This window comes from Cnephaeus nilssonii (assembly GCF_951640355.1).
Source record: "Cnephaeus nilssonii genome assembly, chromosome: 20".
Lineage (NCBI taxonomy): Eukaryota > Metazoa > Chordata > Mammalia > Chiroptera > Vespertilionidae > Cnephaeus > Cnephaeus nilssonii.
The window spans coordinates 21,475,566-21,493,629 of NC_137091.1; the positions used below are offsets into that span (position 1 = coordinate 21,475,566).

Below are 18,064 nucleotides of genomic sequence, written 5' to 3' on the forward strand. Positions count from 1 at the left end.
CCAGTGGTCGGCAAACTCATTAGTCAACAGAGCCAAATATCAACAGTACAACGATTGAAATTTCTTTTGAGAGCCAAATTTTTTAAACTTAAACTTCTTCTAACGCCACTTCTTCAAAATAGACTCACCCAGGTCGTGGTATTTTGTGGAAGAGCCACACTCAAGGGGCCAAAGAGCTGCATGTGGCTCGCGAGCCGCAGTTTGCCGACCACGGCCTTAGACCAATGCCTGGCAGACATTAATATAAATTTGTTGAATAAAGAGGTATAATTCTAAACCTTCTTTAGGCCAGCAACCTGAGAAAAAAGTTGACATTCCAAAGGTAAAAGAGTGATGAGGCAGAGATAGAGACAAATCGTTTATTTGGTAACAAGAAGTAAAAGAGGAATTCTTATTTCCTTTTCTCTCTGTGGTTACTGAACTGCAATAGTGAAGTGGATAGCAACATATAAGAATTCCCTTGCAGTCCCTGATCTTCTGCAATAGTGCAAAGATGCCTGAGTTCTGTGACTTGCAATTATTATTTTCTAGACAGAAGTGCCAGCTGTTGTGCCTTCCACTGTATCAACAGTTACATTTTCCTTCTTGTCTTCAGGTTTCATGGCAGGAAACAGAAGTACTTCCTACAGGAGATAAAATGCATTTTGAAGCTAAAAAACACTCCTTTTGCCTCTGGTTATTGTTACAACCAAAACCCAGAGATCCCTACATCCCAGCTGAAAAGACAGATGTGTTCTTTAATTCAACTCAGTTCCTTTCCATTATAGAGGATGGAAAAGAATACAAACATGCACAGCACGGCCCAGGGCACAATGTCAAAGGAATCAATAAACGTGGGCGTTCTCTGAAAGTCTGATTTTCTCATCTATAAAAAGGGACTAACTATAGTTTCTATACCACAAAGGGCTGACTTAAGTTAAATGAGATAACGCATAGCATGTTTCTTGGATCCTCAAGAAATGCAGCAATTAGTATTCCTTCTGCCTCAAATCCTGTAAGGTTAGATGCTCTGATCTTCTGCCCATGGCGTTACCTATAACTCCTTTGCCCGCTCCTCCCTCCAGCCCAAAGCGCACTCTTATTCTCCAGGCCCAACACTCCCAGGTCTGACCCAGTGGAGCGCTTCAGGGTGGTGTGCACATGGAGGGCTGCTGTACCTTGATGTTATTGGAGTCTGTGAGAAACATGGTGACTCGATCAATGCCCATGCCCCAGCCAGCTGTGGGGGGCAGCCCGTATTCCAGGGCAGTGCAGAAGTTTTCATCTATGAACATGGCCTCATCATCGCCAGCGGCCTTGGCCTAGAAGAGAAAAGAACCACACAGGGACACTGTTCCGGGCTGCATCATCTCTCAGTGTCTTTTTTTTTTTTGCAATGGAAGAGGGTCTTTTATTCATTACTCTGAGCAAAAGCACGAAATATATTTATTACTTCATTTTTCCATAAAGAGAATGTACTTTGTATTTAGAGAAATAAAAAATTGGGCGTCGGGATGTGTTTTGGGAGAATGATCAATAAGCCCCTTATCAATGGTTGGTTCCTGAAACCAGGGACCATCACCTCTCGCACGCATTAATCTTCGTACTTCCATCTCCTTTAACCGTAATTCAGCCTTTTCAGCTTCAATTTGAAGGATAGCCATTGTTTGTTCATAATTCTTTTCAGGACTATCATAAAAAGTTCGGGCAATCCATCTTGATATAGGATGCTTGTAATATTCCCAGTGTTCTGGGATATAGCCTTCTGGAATTTCTGCTAACTCAGCTTCACCAATGAATACATTCACCAGAGTTATGCCAATTATTACTGGAATCCCAGTCAAACAAAGGTAGAATTTCAGTAAATTCAAAAAACGCCTGTCATAGAATCGAGAAGGTTTGATAACAAACAGTCTTTTCCCATGGTCTGCACTGTGTCTCACAGGAGCAACAGCCTTCGGGAAGCCCCGCGTGAGGAAGCCCCCGGATCCGAGCCGCGGGCCCAGGCGGCGGCCAGCCAGCGCCGCCAGCGCGGTGACCGAAGCCCGCTGCAGCAAGCTCATGGCCGCCATGGCTACCTCTCAGTGTCTTGAGTCAGCATGTTAAGACACTCAGAGGATGACCATTCCAGGGATGCTCTGGACACCTAGCACTTACTGGGAATGGGGTTTCCTAGTAAATCTAGGATGGAGCCTGGAGGTCAGAACAGATGAAATCTATCTCAGAACACATGCAAATTTCTCTGAAATGAAAGTAACTCCATGGCTTGGGGGTCTGCAAGCCCCGTGAGACTGATTTTCAGAGACTCTGATGATTCCCAAGAGTCCTCCTCTCATTTCCTAAAACTGCCTGTCAGTGGCAATGTTCGTGCAGGCAGCCTGTGAGGGCTTTGTCTGCATTCATCTTTATCTGCCGCTCACCCCCAGTCACGTCAATAAATGTACCATCTGAGAAAAATTACATTCTTGTTAGGCAAATGTATTTTTAAGTCAAGTGTCACACTCCCTACAGAGATAATTATGCCTAAAGCTCCTCTTATGTAGAAATTCTAGGGCCCAACTAGTCAAGTTCTCCATCTTAAAATGTGAGCTCCTCTAGTGAAGCCAGTGGCTTTATCCTTCATTTCTGCTGAAGTCACCAAGAGATGCAAACAATGACACAGACCAGGGTTCAAGCTGATTTCCTGGTGAGTATGGGCACTGATGAAATGTATGCCTCTGCTCCTTCTCCTCCCTTACCTTGGCCTGTTCTTCGAAAAGCTGCCGTTGCTTCATGGGGTCATTCAGCTCGGTGTAGGCATTGCATATTTCCTTCTTCATGACAAAAAGCTCAAAGCGCTCAGTCAGACCCTCTTTAGAGCGGTGCCTGGGGACAAGAGACCAAAGGGGAGGTTCACTAATAATAATCTACCATCTGGTACGAACATGAGTTCCTGAATTCCAGCCGACTCAAAAGTTACTGAAGCCTGCACGCATTCTCAGCACCAAATCATTTGGTACAATAGTGAGGACGGTTACACAAGGAGACAAGGAAGCTCTATCTTCACAACCTGGGTGGTAGACTGCCACACTGAACCACACTTCCTATCGTCCCTGTCACATGGACTCTGGGCTGCCCATATGACTTGCTTGGTCAATGGGACAACAGCAGAGGCTTGATATGTGTTTGCACACTGGGGTTTATCCTTTGGGAGTGCTTCCTCTTAGAACCCAGCTGCCAAATAAGAGTCCAGGCTACACTGTCAGAGAGGTGCACGTGGAGAAGCAAGGTGCCCTGGCAGAGTTCCCAGTTGAAAAAAGCCACCTGAGTTACCCTAGCCAACACTACGTAGAAGAGAGATTACCCAATGAACTCATGAAATGTTGAGAATTAATAAGCTATTTTATGCTACTTAAATCTGGGGATGTTATGAAGCAATAGGTAACTGACACATGCTGTATATCTTACCATTTTGCCAGAGGGCTCATTATCTGAGGGTGGTCACAGATGAATGTAGGATTGATGCAGGTCACTTCCAGGAACTCCCCAACAAGCTTGGTGAGAAAGAAAAGCAGAGCTAGAGATCCTTTCTGAATGGCATTTTGATGGTCCCAGGCTAGGTGGAAGAGGATCAGTCTCCACCCATACCAACTCTTCAAGGGCCAAGGATTAACTGAGATACCATCCATAACTATTTTGCAGAATTTAATATAGCAAAACTTGTTAATTCTCTTATGTCTAGTTCACCTTCATAAGGAACAGGGGGCTGGTTACCACCGGATGAAGGGATGTACTAACGTGCATGGCCTTTCACCTTATCTAGGAGCCTGGCTGTAGTCCGAGGTGGAGGGCATTCAACACCTTTTGTCACACAGATATCATCAAGGATTTTGCGAGTTTCTGTAATACAAATGTACGAGTTAGGACAGAAGACATCACACTTCCCCAGTAAGACGGTATATAAAGTGCGAAATGCTAGCCCCAACATTATCTAATTCAGAACTAAACAGAAAGGAGGGGCATACAATGGAGGAGTGCATCACTTTACCTTCAGTTTCGAAGAGGTTCGTTTCTGGCAGCTTCACGCCCAGGGCTTTCTCGAGCTCTTCTACCATGCTGATTTTCCGAAATGGTGGGGTGAAGTCAATCTCGTAGGCTTGGCCCTCTGGGCCATCTGGATGGTAGGTGACCTTATAACTGCCTGTAATGTGCTTTACCATCCCTGGGAAAGAAATACCATTTAAAGAGGACCAATGGGAAGTCCTCCTGGAAGCAGCACACCAGCCCCTCAGACTGATATAAAAAAGACAAAGCAAGCGGGAGGGGTCACCTGAAATCATCTTCTCTGTGATTTCCATGAGATCTCGATAGTCTGCGTAGGCCATGTAGAACTCACAGGTGGTGAACTCAGGATTGTGAGTCATGTCAATTCCTTCATTCCGGAACTGGCGTCCAATTTCATAAACCCGGTCAATGCCACCAACCACCAGCATCTAACAATAACATATATGTGGTCATGGTGGCTAATCTTGTCTTAATGACTCTGGAAAGTTTCAGCCTATAAAAGCTGTGCCTTGGTTTTTACAGCTCAGGCATGATCTCAGGTCCCTACCTGAATGCCGAGCACCCTACTCTCTTTAGGTCTTTGTACTCTCTTTAGTGGATAGTCATCACTAATTATTTTGGCTGCCAGGACTTCTGAATCCTGTTCCTTTGTCTGGGTGTCCCCCGTATCTTGTGAGTGTAAACCTCCCCAAGAAAGAAGCCTCTCGGGGTTAGGATGCAGACACACGACCACAGCTCCCCACCAATCAGACACAACTGTGAGGCTTCAACTAGGAAGCTATTGAAAGAAGATGTAGGTATTGCACGGAATTCCTTCCGGCCAAGGGCGCCAGAGAGATCTCGCTTTTAGAAGTAGTAACTGCAGAGGGTCCTAGGGGCAGTGACCTGTGCCTAGTGCCAGGGTTATGACCTTACAGGTTTCCCAGGGGATGACCTTACAGCGGATTCAGAAACCTCAGCATGTGGTTTCCAAGCCTGATTTTTTGATCCTCCTGAAAACTGTGATCATCCTCATATATTTTAATACATTTTTCTTTTGCTTAAACTAGTTGTAAGAGATTTTGTTGTCTACAACTAAGAATCTTGAATGATAAGTCTTCAATATTTACTTTGGTGATTTGAAGGTAGTTATTTCAAACTTCTAGAGAGAGATTAAGTTCTCTTTTCTTCAAAACACTAAAATCAGATCTAATTCAAGGAGAACTATAAACTATAATGGAAACCAAAGTAGGGTAGGAAGACCTGTACACCTAGGAAAGATCCCTTTGCCCTCTAACCTGTAAAGTTCTACTGATCTCGTAGAGAAATTCTGTAAGTTTAACCCTCACAAGCCTGAAAAATTAGAATATTCTCCCAGCTGTTCTACCCTCACTATTCCTCTTATTTCTAACTGCATCTGTCCAGTCAATGGCTTTCCAACATTCTGCTTCTCTAAGGCAACAAGGCTTCTTCTTCTTGATTACCTTATGGTAGAGTTCTGGAGCAATTCTCATGTATAAATTCATGTCCAGCTCATTGTGGTAGGTGATAAAAGGCTTTGCCACAGCTCCCCCTGGGATGATGTTCATCATGGGAGTTTCAATCTAAAGGATAGGGAGAAACATTTAGTTCTCAGGAGTGTCAAACCAGAGGCGTTGGGGAAAGTTCATGTTCTATCCCTAAGTAAAAGTTAAATTCAATAGTAATGTGCAAGTACTTGACAAAAAAGTAGAGGCAGCTTAATTTTCCAAATACCAAACACCATTAACATAGTACAACAGTTCCTTGGATAACATTTCGTTAATTATAACATTTAAATGCCACAGAAACTTAACTCTTAATATCAATCAGCCTTAATAGCAACAGTAAAATTATTTTCATTATGTTGTTTTGTTTAAAGTTGCAGAATCGCCGAAACCGGTTTGGCTCAGTGGATAGAGCGCTGGCCTGTGGACTGAAGGGTCCCAGGTTCGATTCTGGTCAAGGGCATGTACCTTGGTTGCGGGCACATCCCCAGTAGGAGGTGTGCAAGAGGTAGCTGATCGATGTTTCTCTCTCATCGATGTTTCTAACTCTCTATCTCTCTCCCTTCCACTCTGTAAAATCAATAAAATATACTTTAAAAAAATAAAATAAAAAAATAAAGTTGCAGAATCTATCGATGATGTTAAGGGAGGATTTACTGTACCATACACTTTCACAAGCTGTTAAGTGTGAATCTAAATGGGGAACAGCCTTTCTTGAGTATAATTTATTAAATTTTATAGAATTTATTAAAAATTTAACTGCTTAAAAAACAACAACAAAAAGGGCCAAAAAATTAAAAAAATTTAACTGCTTGTATCCTTTGACTTAGTTATTCCATTTCTAGAAATTCATCCTACAGAAACACTTGCACATAGATGTATTATAGAATTATATATCTGAAACCTGAATTTTATTAACCTACTAGAGGCCCGGTGCATGAATTCATGCATGGGTGGAGTCCGGCCGGCCACTGGCCAGCCTGGGGGAGGGAGGAGGGAGCCCCCCCCCGCCACCACAGGAGGTTGGCCGCTGGTCCTGCCCTCATTGGGCCTGTTGGTCAGCCGCAGTGTGTGTCATAGTGACCAGTCGTTCCAGTTGCTTGGCTTTTATATATATAGATGTAACCCCAATAAATCCAATTAAAAACAAAAAAGAAACACTTGCACATGAGCACAAAGATGTTCACTGAAACATTATAGAAGAAAAGCAGAAACTTAGAGAGACACATGCAAAGGGTTCCAGAATATATTAGGTAGGAAAAAAAAAACCCAAACAGGTCCATCATAATCTATATAATGTGACTTCATTTATGTTTAAAGAAAAAATAAAACTCCTGCCCAGCCGACCTGGCTCAGTGGTTGAGTGTTGACCTATGAACCAGGAGGTCACGATTTGATTTCCAGTCATGGCAAATGCCAGGGTTGTAGGCTCCATCCTGTGTGGGGCATACAGGAGGCAGCCGATCAATGATTCTCTCTCATCACTGATGTTTCTATCTCTTTCTTCTCCCTTCCTCTCCTAAATCAATACAAATATATTAAAAAAAACACAAAAAACAAAAACCTCCCAAAACGTCTACCCCATCTGCAACATGCATAGCTAAATATGTATATACACATAGTAAATAGAGGGGAGTTAGTTCGGAGAAATAAAAGGGGACTTTCAGTTTTGCTTCTATTTACTTAAAAAAAAAAAATATATATATATATATATATATATATATATATGTATATATATATATTTTTTTTTAAAGTAAAAAAAAAAAATCAATGTATATTTTATTGATTTTTTACAGAGAGGAAGGGAGAGGGATAGAGAGTTAGAAACATCGATGAGAGAGAAACATCGATCAGCTGCCTCCTGCACACTCCTCACTGGGTACGTGCCTACAACCAAGGTACATGCCCTTGACCGGAATCGAACCTGGGACCCTTCAGTCCGCAGGCCGACACTCTAGCCACTGAGCCAAACTGGTTAGGGCTTCTATTTACTTCTTTATTGTTTGAACATTCACTCACCTTTCTCATGCAATTAGAAAACATGTTTTAAAATGTTTTTCCTAAAAAATATTTTTAATTTAAATAAATTAAAAACAATTTTGCTACAGAAAAGCAAAATGAGTTGATAACACACTGAATGTGGTATAATTACTGTTTGGATGGTATCGTTACTACACTTTGTCCTTTATCTAGGAAACCAGGTCCTTCCTAATCAGGGTACTAAGAAAACACAAGGTAGTACAAAGATGCTGACAAGAAAGGGAACTTTTCTTTTTTTAAAATATATTTTATTGATTTTATTACAGAGAGGAAGAGAGAGGGATAGAGAGTTAGAAACATCGATGATAGAGAAACATCGATCAGCTGCCTCTTGCATACCCCCTACTGGGGATGTGCCCACAACCAAGGTACATGCCCTTGACCGGAATCGAACCTGGGACCTTTCAGTCCGTAGGCCGACGCTCTATCCACTGAGCCAAACCGGTTTTGGCAAGAAAGGGAACTTTTCATTGAGCATGAAGGATACTGACATAAGACATGCCCAGGGAAGGGAAGGAACAGTAAGAGGCAAGCATAGCAAGGCAGCCTATTGGTTAAGAACTCTTCATTACCTCTAGGAATCCCAACTCATCCAAGAAACTTCTTATATATGTGATGATCTTAGAGCGGATGATAAATTTCTGTCTCACAAAGTCATTCAGGATCAAGTCCAAGTATCTTTGACGATATCGTGTTTCCTAAACCAAAAGCAACAGAGGTCACGAACACGTCTGATTCAATGGTATGATAGACCATAGTTGGGAAGTCACGAGAGCTTACCTTGTCTTTGAGGCCAAAGTGAAGATGAGGTAACATATGCAAGCAAGGAGACAGCAGTGTGATCTCATAGGGAATAATGCTCAGCTCACCCTTCTTGGTTTTCCCAGGATTACCCTGAACTCCAATTATGTCTCCCCGACGCAGTTTGTTATTGATACGAATAAATTCTTCTTCTGATTTATAATTCCTGAGTAAAAGGAAAATGTGGTTCAGTATACAATATTCCAACAATTAAAACTGACAACAAAAACAAACAAACAAACAAAAAACCTGACCACTGGCTTCTCTGGAAACCTCACTAAATTGTTAATGCCTAGTTAATGTGAGCCCAAGAAAAATCTCAGATTCAAGATCAACTATTAATAAAATAAAAAGTATTATCTTTTGCTCTAGCTGGTTTGGCTCAGTGGATAGAGCGTCTGCCTGTGCTGAAGGGTCCCAGGTTAGATTCTGATCAAGGGCACATGCCAGGGTTGCGGGCTCAATCCCCAATAGGGGGCGTGCAGGAGGCTGCAGACCAATGATTCTCTCTCATCATTGATGTTTCTCTCTCTCCCTCTCTCTTCCTCTCTGAAATAATTAAAATAAATTTTAAAAAAAGTATTATCTTTTAACTGCTACACAACCCATGAGCATTCATTATTCTCCAGGTGACCACATGTCCTTTTTATTCTCTCTTCAGCTTTTTTTACCCAACCATATCCTACTTCTTCTAACCAAGGGGAAAAGAAGACCACACTGGTCCATCCTAGAAATCATGTAATTTGATATTTCTATATACCTAGAATTGGCCATGACTTGCAACTTGACACCCTCTCCTCGAAGGTCATAGAAGATGAGCTTTCCTCCAGAAGCTCTTTTGGCATGGATCCTTCCTAGAAAAAGAAAAGCAAGAATATTGACTGATAGAACCAGAAGCCATTTCATGATATCAGTGCCAAAAAAGCTCCCTCTGCATTTTTGTGTATCTGGGCACAACATAATTCAGAACAATTTGATTTTAGCCATAGGCCTAAATCCTGCCTTTGTCTTCAGGACAATGTTGGATGCCCATTCCAACCAGTTCAAGATGTGCAGGAAGATCTGACTTTAAAGATGTTCACTGAATTCACAAAAGATGGCAATGCTGGTGGCAGCATAGATTTTTTTTTTTTGTATCATCCTGAATTCTCACAAACAATAAGGCCAATCACCAACAGTCCCCAATGCCCCTGTGTGGGGAGCAATGGGGTGTCCAATGGGTCTGAAAACTGACAATCTCCCAAACAGTCATAGGTATTCACTGGAAAAGTGGCAGGCTAAATGGAAGATAGCAGCTGAAACTGGAAGGGGGTCTGCCCACTGCGAGTGAGAACAATGGGCTGCATTAAAGTCTAGGTCAGTGGTTCCCAACCTTGTTTTTTGGCTATGCCCCACCTAAGCATCTCTAAAATCCTGATGCCCCCCTGGGATATATAATTCTTATTATTCAAAAAGTGAACTCCTATTTATGTGGAGGAAGCCTAAAAGGCCATTAACTTGGTCTAAACAAGCTTCCAAAGAACATGGCATCCATGAAAAAGAAAAAGAAAAGGATGAAAGGACAGTCGAAGTACTGAGGAAGAAATCACTAAGAAATTGTTAAAAAAAAATAATATGAAGTGGTATGAAAAAATAGCAAGTAAAGTTTCAAAACATATAATAGAGAACTGAAATGCATAAATATGCCACAATATATATTTATACTAGAGGCCCGGTGCACGAAATTCATGCACATGTAGGGTCCCTAGGCCTGGCCGGCAATCAGGGCCGATCAGGGACTTCCTTCATTTCGTACCACCCCCTGGTGGTCAGTGCACATAGTGAGCAATTGATCTCCCAGTCGAACTCCCACAGAGACTTTGCATATTAGGCTTTTATATATGTAGACACTGTATATAAGGCCCCTAGAACCATAAGAAATGTAAAATATGTACTGTTAATAACTCATTCTGGAATTGCTCCCCTTAAAAATCAAACTGTTCCTCTGTGGGGGCGTGTGCCCCACGTTGGGAACCACTGGTCTAGAGGATGAAGCCCTCTAGTGTAGGCCCCAGGAACTCTCTAAATTTAACAGCCAGAGATCTCTTCTAGGACAAGTCCCTGCAAAATTGAATAAGACCAGGGAAACAGACAAAGAAAAGAGAAGTTACAGCAAAAATGAAGGGGAAAGAGAGCCTGGAAATCTCAGAAAGCAAGCTACTATATTTCTGAACACTTCACTAAAATAGCAGAAGAGGAAGCTCAGTGAAGTTGGAGTCTTCTTACCTGCCACCTTTAAGGTAATGTCACTCAGGTGGTCCCCAGGCTGCAGGTGACTGTATTCTTGGATGAAGTGAGTGAGTGAGATGTCTACATGGAACTTGTGTGGGTACGGGTTTTCTCCACTGACCTTTAGTTGATGGACTGCTTGGCTTCGGATCTTGTAGTATTGCTATTTAAATACAAAAACAAAAATGAAAGTGAAAATTCAAGTGAGAAGTTGAACCTGGTCAGATCAGTGGCCCATCTGACAGAGTACTGTATTCTGCCTCGGAGTGGCCCTAATACACTGAGGTTTCTATAACTGCCTCCAATCCACCCCAATACCCTTGAAATCACAGGATTGGATATAGAGTGAGATTTGCACTTAAAAGCAAGATTCAACAAATAAAAAATTTGAGTTCTGCCTAAAATAATAAGCATAATTGGTACAAGTGGCCTTGGTTACCACTTTTGTGGAAACATAAGCATTAACTTCATTCCCACTTACTCACATTAGACTTTTCCCTAAGGGCCAGGAGGATGTTAAAAAAGGAATATTCAAGTCCTAGCCAGTTTGGCTCAGTGGATAGAGTGTTGGCCTGCGAACTGAAGGTTTCCGGGTTTGATTCCTGTCAAGGGCACATGCCCGGGTTGTGGGCTCGATCCCCAGTAGGGGGCGTGCAGGAGGCAGCCGATCAATGCTTCTCTCTCATCATTGATGTTTCTCTCTCTCTCTCCCCCTCTCCCTTCCTCTCTGAAATCAATTTTATATATGAATATTCTACAGCAGGGGTCAGGAAACGTTTTCTGAAACAACTATTCATCCCTACTGTTGTAGTCTAAAAGCAGCCTCAGACGTTTGTAAAAATTTTTGCATTTGTAAAAAAAAAAAAAAAAAAAGGTCATGGCTGTGTTCTAATTTTACTTACAATATCAGGGAGGAGGGAGGAGATGAGGATAGGGGGAATGGATCTGGCCTGCAGACCACTATTTACCATCTCTGGTCTAAAGTATACACTTTCCCTGGACCTTAGACTGGAGACACTTTCTCTGGGGCTGCATTTTTGCCCAGCTAGTTCCAAGGAAGATTAATCAGTCACTTTGAAGTACTAGATGCTCCTAAATGCCTGTTGACAGCTGCTTAGAAAAATGCTCAGGGCTTGTGCTTTTGACCAGATGGAGTGGTAGGCTCTCCCTCATAGTGCCTTAGGGCCCGGTGGCTGTTCCAGTTCCTATTTTATCTTCTTAGTCATTGGTTCCCAGGCATTTGCCAGAAGCCCCATCAAAAGCTTCCCCATGCCCAGCCAGGGTGGTGGCCCAGACGACTCACGTTTGGGTCCAGGCTCTCCTCCTCGGCACCCACATCATTGTCAGTGGTGTGGTTGGTGGCAGCAGCATTGGGCTGTTTCTCACTGAGCTCCTTCTGCTTGGCTTCCTTCTCCGCTATTTTCTTCTCAGCTTTCAGGCGTCTCTTTAGCTCGCTGTTGGGAAGATGAAAATGTTCAATATGATAGTTGTCTGAAGAGTCCTCTACTATGTTCTGCCCCGTAGTCACTTGTCAAAAATATAAACAGCATGGCGGAAATGTTCTTGCTTAGTTCTCCACCCCCAGTTCTAGTCTCTTGGTCAGGAAACTCTATACATGAGAGAGACAAAGGGAAAAGTGAACTTAAAATAAAGCTGTGAAAGTTCTTTCTCAGTATATGCTTTCCAGTCTAAGGTCCATGGCAAAGAAAAATCCTACATATTAGTTTATATTTAGAATAGAAAAAAAGGTTTTCCAGAAAAACCAGCAATATAGCCTTTTCTCAAGCTAATTAGGTCAGGGAGCCTTTTGAAGCCAGGGACTGAATCTTAGTTGTCTGGTATCTATCCTTTGTAGAGTATGAAGTTCCTTGAGTACCATACCTGATATGAGAAGGCAATATCTCTAGCTCTGTCTGCCACCCTTCCCTACCCCTCCAAGGAGTGGGTTAGTCTGGGGCAGGGAAGGGTGGCTCTTTAGAGTTCAAGGAGACATTCCACAGATAATCTCTCCCTCTGCATTAATCAATGCACTGACAAGGGCCTCCAGCATTAGTCTCACTCTGCTCACTGGAGCCTGGCTCAGACAACAAACTGAATAGAACAGTGTACAAAGCGGCATAGCATAGGGGGTAATTTATCATCTTTAGAGCCAGACTCCCCGGGACTAAATTCTGACACACCTACCTATCAATTATGTGACCTTGGACAAGTAACTTAACTTCTCTCCATCTTGTAAAATGGATAATAGACACCCTCCTCCCCAAATGCTATTGTGAGGATTGAGATAATGTATGCAAAGAGATGACCCTGTCCCTAAAGCATATAGTAAGCATGCACATGTGAGCTATTACAGGTATCCCTCACTATCTTAACCCTACTCACTGCACCCAGGACAGAAACCTTAAAAAGCAAAGTAATTCACATAACTTGGTATCCCTTATGATCTGAAACCTTGCTATGTGAACCCAGAAACCAAATAGATTTGGATAGAAAGGGATACCCTCATTATTCAAATAGAATTGATCATTCTTGCCCTGGCCAGTGTAGCTCAGTTGGTTGGGCATCATCCTGTACACCAGGAGATTGCTAGTTCAATTCCTGGTCAGAGCACATGCCCGATTTGGGGGCTGGATCCCCAGTGAGGGTGTGCAGGAGACAGCTGATTGATGCTCTGCTCTCACATAGATGTCTTCCCCGCCCCGCCCCCCTTGTGCTGTAATTCAGCCAGGGGGCATCTCATCCCATCTAGTTCTTCCTAGCATTAACGTAATAAACCCATTCAACTGGGTATTGCTCTCTCTTTTGTACAATATATTTTTATTGATTTCAGAGAAGAAGGGAGAGGGAGATAGAAATATCAATGATGAGAAAAAATCAGTGATCAGCTGCCTCCTGTACACCCCCTACTGGGGATCAAGCCTGCAACCCGTATATGCCCTTGACCAGAAAGGAACCCAGGACCCTTCAGTCCGCAGGCTGACACTCTATCCACTGAGCCAAACCGGTTAGGGTTAGGTGTTGCTCTTTAAAGCATATCAATCCTAAGGATAATCCAAAAAGGTCATGTGGCTAGAAATTAGACTGGAAACCAAATTAACCTTAAGAGCAGACAAATTCTAGACAGACAGGAAAGGGAAAACAACCTGAACTGGAAATTTTTCATTCACACAAGGTTTCTTTTCAGCACTGTTCTAGAATAAGATCTGCAATTTTAAGGACCGAGAATATGAATTTATTAAAGAGAACATGAGAAAAGTTTTGGTAGCAAGGCTTTTTGTTTCCTGAGCAACAAGTCCAAAGACTTAGCCAGAGGCTTAACAGAAAAGGACCCAAGTAAGGGGAGGACTTTTGCTCCCAGAACAATAAAGAAGGTAATGAGCACCAACCTTCTTTTATTAGAAAGTGGCTGGTCCTTGTGAAGCGCTGTGAAGGGAGCAAGTGGACCCAGTCGCGGCTGCCTCTGCCCCCACTGTGCCCAGGAGGTTTGGCGCAGGGACCCCCTAACAAGCCTTACAGCAGCTTGCGTCAACATGGCAGAACACCCTGGAACTAATGTTTACCACCACCTGACAGGAAACACAGAGATGTGGTGTCAGATGGGACAGACAGTATACATAAACCCAACCAGCACTCCTGCTCTCATGGGTTGGGGGCGGATGCAAAACCTTTCAGGGTCCCATTTTACTTAAGACCCTCTTAAGTAAAGCAGCCCCTAACACCCCCTCTTCTGCAACTGGACCTGACAATGTTCTCAGTCCAGGCTACGGTAAAAAGATGCATATCTGGGGTCAAAAGTCAACAGCAATAACTCACAGGTAGAAATTATGACAATATTCTAGAAAATCAGAGACAGGACCTAAAGCAGTGTTTCTGAAGCTCCCATTTCTTGGCACAGAAAAGCATATAAAATGTCACTGTCAACTACAACTCTAGATGAAGGTAAAAGCAAGCCGTACAAAAGCACCTGAGTCTAAGATAAGACCTGTTTGGAGCTCTAGGAATAAGGAAGAAAGGAGAATTTCAGGAAGGGTCTTAAAACTATATTATGTTTATACATTAACACTGGAAGGCAACAGAAATACAGGGATCATGTTCTTTATTGCATTCAAATAAATTTGGCCTTTCATCTGGAAATGAGTCACCTGTCAGGCAGGCCACCTGTTTTTGTTTTTTTGGTGTGTGTGTGTGTGTGTGTGTGTGTGTGTGTGTGTGTGTTCGGACATCTTGCTTTTATTTCTAAACAATCTCGATGCTTCTCATTACATCTCACAATGTTCGTGGGAAGGGAGAGAACATAGACGTCCTGTCGCCCACTGCAGAGCTGATTAATGGTGAGGATATCCACTGCGAAGGACAGGAAGCGGCAAGGCAAGGAGATCCCTTATGCCTGGGGATGGGCATGGCCAACAGCCCTCTGGCCTGTGCCCCTCCTCACGGGGAGGACTCCATGGAATGCCCATGACTCCTGACACAGGCCATCTGTTTCTAAACTTGGAGAAAATAACTGGCATAAAATGGTGCTCACTAAAGATTCAGACCATGGAAATTCCAAGAACAATAATAGAAAATATTAATCATATTATTATAGCCAATGGTCACTAGAGGTATACCATCAATGGCAGATTCTTTTAGACAACATGAGGTATGGTGCAGTCACTACAGAGAGTTTGATTTTATCTCTCTGCTCCAGAGTTTTGGATCAGTGGTAGACTATACTTTAGTTATGCACACTTCAGCAATGTATGTAATCACCCAGAGTCTCAGTCCATTAAAATGAAAAATGGACACTTGCAAGGTTATTATTGAGATCATATAAAAAGTTTGTACATTTCCAGCACAGTGCCTGACACAGAAAAGCTGCTTTAAAAAGTGGTAGCTATGCTTAATCTAAGAAAATTCAGTAGAAAGTGGCCAGTTTCTAAAATCCTATTTTCAACTGGAGACCTTGCTTATGAGTCATCTGTTGATTTACAACCCTAATGTACAATACTAATGTAACAGATCAAAGTCCAGTCAGTCTTCCCAAAGGCAGAAGTCCAAGACCAGGTTCCAAACATAGAGGTCCATCAGACACTCTCAGAACAAAATATTAGGGTCTATCAAACCATGACTTTAGGTATTTCCTTTTTAATTTTTCAATAATACTTACAGAACAAACCCAGAGACACAAAATGGAACATTTTTACTAGTTGAGAGCAATTTCAGCAGGGCTCAGCAAGAGAATTGAGCCCTAAATGCACTAAAACAGCCATCCTATATAATAAAACCCTAATATGCAAATCAACTGAACAGCAGAACGACCGGTTAATATGACACGCACTGGCCACCAGGGGGCAGATGCTCGATGCAGGAGCTGCCCCCTGGTGGTCAGTGGGCTCCAACAGGGGGAGCGCTGCTCAGCCAGAAGCCGGGTTCACGGCTGGAAAGCACAGCGGCGGTGGCGGGAGCCTCTCCTGCCTCCGCTTCAGGTGGGCAGTAAGGAGTGAGGGGTCCCAGACTGCAAGAGGGATGTCTGCCTGCTGGCTTAGGCCCGATCCCTGGGGGAATTGGGCTAAGCCGGCAGGCGAACATTCCCTAAGGGGTCCCAGACTGCAAGAGGGCGCAGGCCGGGTTGAGGGACACCCCTTCCTCCCCGGCAGTGCACAAATTTCGTGCACCGGGCCTCTAGTTACATATAATGAACTAACTTCTGTCCTATGCTTTTGGAATGGTTATATTTATGTACCATTCTTGGGAGTATTGAGAAGAGTCACTCAAGCCTTAGCTGGTTTGGCTCAGTGGATAGAGCGTTGACCTGTGGACTAAAGGTCCCAGGTTCGATTTTGGTCAAGGGCATATGCCCGGGTTGTGAGCTGGATCCCTGGTGGAGATCATGCAGGAGGCAGCCAATCAATGATTCTCCCTCTCTCCCTCTCCCTCCCTTTTCCTTTCTGAAATTAATAAAAATATATTAAAAAATTACTCAAATCATTGCCTATGTTCTGTGAAGAACCCTGGTTAAGAGGGAGTGTAGTATGTAGAGAATATAAGACATAGTTAAAAAGTGTAGCTAGCCCTGGCCAGTGTGGCTGGGTTGGTTGGAGCGTCATCCATCCACTGAAGGATTGGATTCCCGATCAGAGCACATGCCCAGATTGCAGATTCCATCCTGGGTGAGGCGGGAGGCAGCCGATGAATGCTTCTCTCTCACATCCATGTTTTTCTCTCTCTCTCTCAAAAAATAAAAGTAGGGGCAGGGTATAGCTCAGTGGTTTTGTTGACCCATGAACCAAGAGGTCACCAGATTGATTCCTGGTCAGCATCTGATCCCCAGTAGGGTGTGTGCAGGAAGCAGCAGATCGATGTTTCTCTCTCATGGGTGTTTCTATTTCTCCCTCTCCCTTCCTCTCTCTCTCTAAAATCAATAAAAACATTTTTTAAAGGGGCGGGGGAAGGCTAGTCTTTACTTATTTATATTCACCTTCACACTTCAAGGAGTGTGATTAACAAAGTTATATCCAACAATGCTAAATGCAGCTTAGTATTCCTGGCTGGCTAAGACAGTTCCTACTACTAGACGTCGGTCATTCCCTCAGTACTCAGATTCTTTGAATAACCCATATGGACAGGTGCACGACACAGTTTTATAACTGATAACGTTATTTTTTTAAAAATTTTATTTATTAATTTGAGAAAGAGAGGAAGGGAGAGAGGGAGATTTTGTTGTTCCACACATATCCATGTATTCATTCATTGGTTGATTCTTGTATGTGCCCTGACCTGGGATCGAACCAGCAACTCTGGCATAAAGGGACACTCTCCCCAACTGAGTACCCTGCCAGGGCTAGAACGGATCGCTTTAGTACATAAGGTTCAGAATGGCCTTAGTGAGGCCAAGGAAAATTAAGGTCTTTCTGAAAAGCCAGGGTATTTAACATTTCTCCAACCTCCTAATTGGGGCGTGGGTTCAGTATTAAAACAAGGCATTTCCTCAGGGGGAGGAAATGGGAAGGAGTAAGTTTCGCTTTTCAATCCCCTCTCAGTTCTTGGAATCCTTATTCCAGGATCCGACAGGTGGGGAACCCGCCAGGCCTCGACCCCGGGACACCCTGGGGAATGTAGTTTCCAGGCGTAGCGACTAGGTCCCCACGCGTCCTCACCCATGAGAACCAGCAGGAAGGCCCCAGGCTCGGCCCCCTCGGCCGGAGCCTAGAGGAATTTCCTAGCCCGGACTCTCTGGCTGCAAAGGCCTTAGTGACCCGCAAAAAAATACTTACTTCTTGCTCAGTTTTGACTCGCCGCCGTCCACATTCACCTCAGGCTCCTGCACCGCAGCCATCTCTCCGGAGGCCCCGAAGTGAAAGTAACGAGGCTGTACAGCAATTTCCCAGTCAAGGTCGGAAGCCCCGCCTCTTCCGGAGAGAGGGGGCGGGTACTCCTTGCGCGCT

The 18,064-nt window shown here is 43.5% G+C and overlaps 2 protein-coding genes across 3 annotated transcripts; both read right to left on the reverse strand.

The window, feature by feature from the left end:
• Positions 1 to 345: 345 nt before the first annotated feature.
• On the reverse strand, positions 346 to 18,012 carry KARS1 (lysyl-tRNA synthetase 1). Of its 2 annotated transcripts, XM_079759925.1 has the most exons (15): positions 17,894 to 18,012; positions 14,024 to 14,203; positions 11,941 to 12,091; positions 10,635 to 10,800; positions 9,130 to 9,223; positions 8,349 to 8,535; positions 8,141 to 8,266; positions 5,487 to 5,606; positions 4,289 to 4,451; positions 4,007 to 4,180; positions 3,773 to 3,858; positions 3,427 to 3,512; positions 2,718 to 2,844; positions 1,158 to 1,301; positions 346 to 623 (listed from the first exon to the last, which is right to left on the reverse strand). In XM_079759925.1, exons 2-15 carry the CDS (start codon positions 14,167 to 14,169, stop codon positions 528 to 530), a joined length of 1,866 nt encoding a protein of 621 aa, XP_079616051.1. In that variant the 5' UTR covers positions 14,170 to 14,203; positions 17,894 to 18,012; the 3' UTR covers positions 346 to 527. The 2 variants fall into 2 exon arrangements, with proteins under 2 accessions (XP_079616051.1, XP_079616052.1); XM_079759926.1 differs by lacking the exon at positions 14,024 to 14,203 and having other exon boundaries at positions 17,894 to 18,011.
• Positions 1,325 to 2,641, reverse strand: LOC307092607 (NADH dehydrogenase [ubiquinone] 1 beta subcomplex subunit 5, mitochondrial-like). Its single transcript, XM_079759927.1, has one exon. It carries the CDS (start codon positions 2,049 to 2,051, stop codon positions 1,434 to 1,436), a length of 618 nt encoding a protein of 205 aa, XP_079616053.1. The 5' UTR covers positions 2,052 to 2,641; the 3' UTR covers positions 1,325 to 1,433.
• Positions 18,013 to 18,064: the final 52 nt, after the last annotated feature.